The sequence below is a fragment of the Psammomys obesus genome, unplaced genomic scaffold, assembly GCF_907164565.1.
Source record: "Psammomys obesus unplaced genomic scaffold, mPsaObe1.curated_primary_1811, whole genome shotgun sequence".
NCBI classification, from domain to species: Eukaryota; Metazoa; Chordata; class Mammalia; order Rodentia; family Muridae; genus Psammomys; species Psammomys obesus.
Window position 1 is genome coordinate 5,845,982 of NW_026595981.1, and position 6,344 is coordinate 5,852,325.

The following is a 6,344-nucleotide window of genomic DNA, read 5'->3' on the forward strand; positions in this document are numbered from 1 at the left end:
GGTGAAATTGTTATGACAGGCTCATGGGACCCTCAGAGACCACCAGGAGACAACTCGATGCAATTGCAAGAGAGCTTTATTACCAGAGCAATCGAACTCGGGATCCAAGTCTCACTGACGCAGCAGTAGAGAAGTGGAACCCCGAGCTCTGAGTGAACAGGATTTTTAAAGGGAAAGTCTGTGAGCAGGGGGTTTCCATGGCAGCAAGCAGGGGGGCACAAGCCTTGGGGTTACAGAATTGGGTGAAGTTTAGCAGGGCGGGGTGACCTTTTCTGAGGCACACAATCACAATGGGTATTTTTCTAAACCATATCTGAAACATTGGGGAGAATTTTCCCACTTGATTTCCAACCGATTCCCATTGATTATTGCCAGGGAGTTTGTCTCTATTTTCTATGAAGCATTTATTCTGTTATATTTCCTGGAGGCTGTTGGTAGGAGAGTTAACTTTGTTTTCTGCCAGGCGTACATTCTGTGATATTTCCTGGTACCTCAATTCAGTTCCCAGTCAAAATCTTTATTTCAAAATGGAGTTATATTCAGGCCAACTCAAACTCTTCAAAATCTGTACTTATTTTACAGGGAAGAGTGATGCCCAAAGGAAGCCCAAGGGTAAAAGTATTTACCAAACCAGAACAGATTAAATAAATGAAATGCTGCTTGGGAGAGCCAGAGATAGTGGCACATGCCTTTAATCCCAGAACCTGGGAGGCAGATCTCTGAGTTTGAGGCCAGTCTTGTCTACAGAGCTAGTTCTAGGACAGCCAGGGCTGCCCAGAGAAACCTGTCTCAACAACAAAAATGCTACAAGAGAGACAGAGCCTCAGAGAATTCTCAGAACACCTCTGCTGCCCCAGGAAAGGTAGTTCCTCCATTACAAGTGGAGTTACTTGATGGCACAGGCTTCATATCTGGGTAGATAAGTAACTGTCTATCTTGTCTTGTTTTCTCAAGACGGTTTCTCACTCTGTGATCTACCTACCTCTGCCTCCCAAGTGCTGGGATTAAAGGTGTGTGCCACCACCACTCAGCTTCCCTTCATCTTGTTAACTAGAACATTTTCCAGCACCTGTTGTCCTTCTCGAGACTGGCCATTCGTGGGTCATTAGGAGTTAAGCACTAAATGCTTGTATCACAAGTCAATGGGGCCCGTCTCCAAATGGCCAGGGTCTGATTGTTAAAGAGTGGGAATTTCTCCTTTTACTTTCAGATTTATTTAGTATCTAGTCTTAGCATACTTCATTCATTAACACTTACAGAGGACTCTCTTTCCCAGAATACACATGGCAGCCCACATTGGGTAACTCCAGTTCCACATGATCCATCACCCTCCTCTGGCCTCCAGAGGCACTGTACCCTCAAGGCACACTTACATACATACAGATCAAATACTCATACAACAAAAAGGAATATGAAAAAAAAAATAGGTTTTTTTTTTCCCCTTCCAAAACAGGGTTTCTCTGTGTGGCCCTGGCTGTCCTGGAACTCGGTAGACCAGGCTGGCCTTGAACTTATGAAAATCTGCCTGCCTCTGCTACCCCAGTGCTGGGAATAAAGGCATGTACCAGCATGTAGAGGAATTTTAATTCAGAATATGATTGCTCTGGCAAGAGATCACATCCAAAGATCTCTTCCTAGGTCTGTTGGATCTGGCTGAAACACAGACACACCTTTAACTTCAGGGGACAAAGGCAAGCAGATCTCTGAGTTCAAGGCCAGCCTGCTAAAGAGCAAGTAAAGAAAAGCTTAAGTCCAGGTGTGGTGATACATGCCTTTAATTCCAGCAGGAGACAGAGTCATACAACTAATCAGCTTGGTTGAGTCCATGAGTTGACAGGCAGTGAGTAAATCTGAGTTTATGGCAGTTCAGTACATGGAATTCAGAGGCAGTTTTACTAGGACAGTTTTAAAGAGACAGAGAACAAGCCAGAGAATGAGAAAGAGCCAGAAGATTAGAAGAGATTGTTAGAGTTAGTTCAAGCCAGAACAGCTGAGTTGAACCAGCCAGCCAGAATTCTTTTTTTTTTTTTTTTAAGATTTATTTACTTATTATGTATACAGTGATCTGTCTGCATATGTGCCTGCACACCAGAAGAGGGCTCCAGCCCTCAGTATAGATGGTTATGAGCCACCGTGTGGTTGCTGGGAATTGAACTCAGGATCTCTGGAAGAGCAGCCTCAGCATTCATAAAGAACTAGAAAGGGTGAGTTTATTCAGTCTCAGAGGCTAAAACCATTCTAGGCCTAGATTTGACTGTACAAAGGCTAGAAGCTTCCAGGACTAGACCTAGGTTAGCAGATGGAGACAATAAGACTCAAAGACAATTAAAAAGGTGAATACCTGGGTGTGATGGAGAATGTAGAAGGCAGAGAAGGCACAGGCAGATGGATCTCTGTGAGTCTGAGACAAAAAACAAAACAAACAAACCAAACCAAACCGAACAAAACCAAAAAAAAAAAAAAAACAAAACAACAACAACAACAAAAAACAAACAGCTGGGCATGGTGGCACATGTCTTTAAGGCAGAAGACATAGGCAAAAGAAGGCAGATCTCTTGTGAGTTTGATATCAGCCTGGTCTACAGAGTCCAGGACATTCAGGGCTACACACAGAAACCCGGTCTTAAAAAAACCAACAAAACAAAACAACAAAAAAAACAGGTGAATAAAAGCTACTTTTACAGAGATGTACTGGATGTTCTCTTGTCTCTTCAGCAGACTGAGATGGTTTTTAAAAGATTCTTAATACATATATATTAATATACATATATTTTTTTTAAATGATAGTGCCTCATATAATCCAGGCTGCCCTTTTTTTTTTTTTTTGAGACAGGGTTTCTCTGTGTCTGTTCTGGAACTCACTGTGTAGAACAGACTGGCCTCAAATTTACAGATATCTACCTGTCTGTCTCCTGAGTGCTGGAATTACAGATATATGCCTTCATGCCTGGTGAGATTCTCTGAATTTACTGGACTTTCTTTGAATTTCCCAGTCAAAGAAGCAGCAGGACAAAAACTGGATTATTCCAGGATATTTGATCCCATTGTGAACCCTGAGACTGTGAACTGTAAAAAAAAGTGTCTTTTGAAAAAAAACCTTTAAAGATAAATATGAAAAATGGATTGATAAGATACCAGCCTTAGAAGGAAAATTAGAGAGACCTATAAACGAGAAGAGAATAAGAAAAATACCAGAGTGCTGAGATTACAAGCCTGTGCCATCCCTCCTGGCTTTAGTTACAAACTCTTTTATTTATTTGTTGTTTGTTTATTTATCTAATGTATATGAATGCTCTATCTTCATGTACACCTGCATGCCAGAAAAGGGCATCAGATCCCATTATAGATGGCTATGGGCCACCATGTGGTGCTGGGAATTGAACTCAGGACCTCTGGAATAGTAGACAGTGCTCTTAACTGCTGAGCCATCTCTCCAGCCCCAGTTACAAACTCTTAATGGCCCACAAATGGATTAATTAACTACGAGAGCTGAGTAATTCTATTCAAACCTTACAAAGTGAGAGAGACTGAGGCTGAGAGAGTACTGGCTCTGACAGAAACTATAGAATGCACATGTACATGTCTTGGATCCAAAGTGAGATGCTATTTTGATTATTTTGCCTTCTACTCATTCTCCCATGGGAATTTGTTGTTGTTTTGAGATAGGGTTTCTCTGTGTAGCCTTGCCTGTCCTGGGCTCACTTTGTAGACCAGGCTGGCTTTACAGATCTGCCTGCCTCTGCCTCCCAGAGTGCTGGGATTATGCAGAGAGAAGACAGTATCTTAGAAACTATATTTTTAGCACATAAGCAGAGTAAAAAACTAAAGACCTATGTAGAAAAGATTTCTGAATTTATTCTGAAAGGAAAAATGGGACTTTGTCAATTGGCACAAATAGACCCACCAGAAAATTGTGGTACCCTTTAGTAATGCTGGCAAAGAGCATGCAGTAATTTTTTGGGAAAGATTAACAACAAATATCCCAAAAGCAAGAGACTTCAATTTATAAAAAGAACTAACTGAATTCTCCCGCATATAGTACTACTGCAAATAAATCAGGAAAGGCAGGTTATAAGTCAGAAAATTTAAGTAAAGTGGCCCAGAGCCCTTAATGAGTCAGTTCAAAAATCAGAGTTATATGCCATTTTATGGTATTATGTGATTTTCGTGAATTTCGTAATATAGTAACTGACTCACAGTATGCAGAAGGTTATTTTACATATTGAAACTGTTAATTCGGGGAGATTCAGAATTAACTCTGCTATTTATTCTACTGCAACAAGTAATTAGAAATAGAAGCCATCCTGTGATTATAACACCTATCAGATCCCACCCGGGTCTACCCTCTAGCACAAGGTAGACAAGTCCCTCATACTACCTGCTTCACAGAAAATCCTGTCAGATATTCTGAGAAAGCTAAAGATGATGCTCCCGCATTGTAGAGAAACCTTGGGTGACCATCCAGGCAGCCGGCAGTCCCTGTCACATCTATATTTTTGGCAGCTGCTTGTTCTGCACATCCTATTTATTCAGATAATAAACAGCCTCCTTCTGAGGTCTCTGTTGGGGCTGAAGACTAAATAGTTATGGTCATTTTTTAAAAGTTTATTTTGTGTAGATGAGTGCTCTATCTGCTGTAGACCTTGCTCACCAGATCTCATTATAGATGGGTGTGAGTTACAGTGTGGTTGCCGGGAATTGGACTCTGGAAGGTCAGATAGTGCTCTGATCTTAACCTCTGAGCCATCTCTCCAGCCCTAACCCCCCCCCCCTTTTTTTTTAAGACAGGGTTTCTCTGTGTAGCCATGGCTGTCCTGGAACGCTGTAGACCAGGTTGGCCTCGAACTCACAGAGATCTGTCTCTGCTTCCCCGAGGACTAGGATTAAAGGTGTGTGCCACCATCCCTCCCCACCCCGCTCTCCCACACCTGCTAAGTAGTTATAGTCTTACAATTAAGCTTGAGTTGTTTAGGATCTAAGATGCTTTAGGTCTAAAAAAAAAAGGGGGTTTTGATAGGTAATGCAAGTTACGATACAAAGTAATTCAGGTATAGAACTTTGGACTCACTAAGCTTAGGATAGACAGTAGAATCCTTTCTCCAAGGTTGCCAGATACTAATGGACTGGATATTATGAGTGTTATTTTTTACCAGATAGTATATAGTTTATTGATGCCAGAGAAAAGTCTTTTATTTAGACAAAAAGGAGAAGATATTGCAGGATATTTGATCTCCTTGTGATTGGGAGTGGGGGGAGTTGGTGGGTCAAACCGAAAACTTGCTTTGCACCTCCCTCCCCCAGTTATGGCGGCCGCATCCCTCAGCACTGCGGTCCCTGTGTGGCTGAGAGAGGAGGACCTGAGCTGCATCATCTGCCAGGAGCTGCTGGACGGTGCCACCACGCTGCCCTGCGGCCACAGCTTCTGCCTGCAGTGCCTCAGTGACCTGTGGCTCGCCCAGCACGCTGGCGTGGGTGGCCGCCCCTGGGCCTGCCCCCTCTGCCGCGAGGGCCTCGCAGACAGGCCCAAGTTGCACAGGAACACGCTGCTGCATGACCTGGTGGACAAGTACCGCCAAGCGGCGCAGGAGCTCCAGGCTGGCCCCGAACCCGCCTCCGCGCCTGAGTCTCCTCCTCACCCCGCGCCCCCTCAGGTAGGAAGCCTTCACTGCTCTGCAGATCGCGCTTGCACCGCTGTACCTCTTGCTTTCGTAATCTCCTGCCCCGTAACGTTCTCAATCTAATCTGTTTTCGGGAGGATCTTTAAAAAGTTCAGAAGTGTATAAAGAAGTAGAAAATCCCGGCAAGGCGAGCCCACGCCTGTAATCCCAGGTTTTGGGAGGCTGAAACCGTGGCTTGTCCCACACAGCCAGAGCTACGTAATGAGGGTATTAACAGAGTAATAGCAGTTAGACAGGATTTAGAGTATTAGCAGACAATAGTTAATACTCTAAATCCCGTCTAACTGAGGTGTGGTGCACCCTAGCATATTCCCGTTTTTTCTCAGCCTTTCTGTGATGTCTGAAAAATTTTAGGGTGGTAGAATATATAATATATACATATGTATATCAATATGTATATATACATACATATATAAATATAGTTTCATATTTTAACTCTTAAATTCAATATTATTTAATTATTTATGTATCTGACTCTGTTTTCTTTGTTTTGTTTTGTTTTGTTTTGTTTTGTTTTGTTTTGTGAGATAGGCTTTCTTTGTGTAATCCTGGCTGTCCTGGAACTCTGTGGACCAAGCAGACCTCGAATTCAGAGTTCTCTGAGGGGATTAAAGGCAGTCATCACCACCGCCCCCATTTTTATTTATTGGGACAGGCCTAACTAGT

The 6,344-nt window shown here is 42.9% G+C and overlaps 1 protein-coding gene across 1 annotated transcript; it reads left to right on the forward strand.

Moving 5' to 3' along the window:
* Window positions 1–5,303: 5,303 nt before the first annotated feature.
* On the forward strand, window positions 5,304–5,741 carry Rnf135 (ring finger protein 135). The gene has a single exon (XM_055619563.1). It carries the CDS (start codon window positions 5,304–5,306, stop codon window positions 5,739–5,741), a length of 438 nt encoding a protein of 145 aa, XP_055475538.1.
* The last annotated feature ends 603 nt before the right edge of the window (window positions 5,742–6,344 follow it).

Excerpts from the sequence above, each read along its gene's own strand:
- Rnf135 (XM_055619563.1), top strand. The coding sequence starts at position 5,304 with ATGGCGGCCGCATCCCTCAGCACTGCGGTCCCTGTGTGGCTGAGAGAG.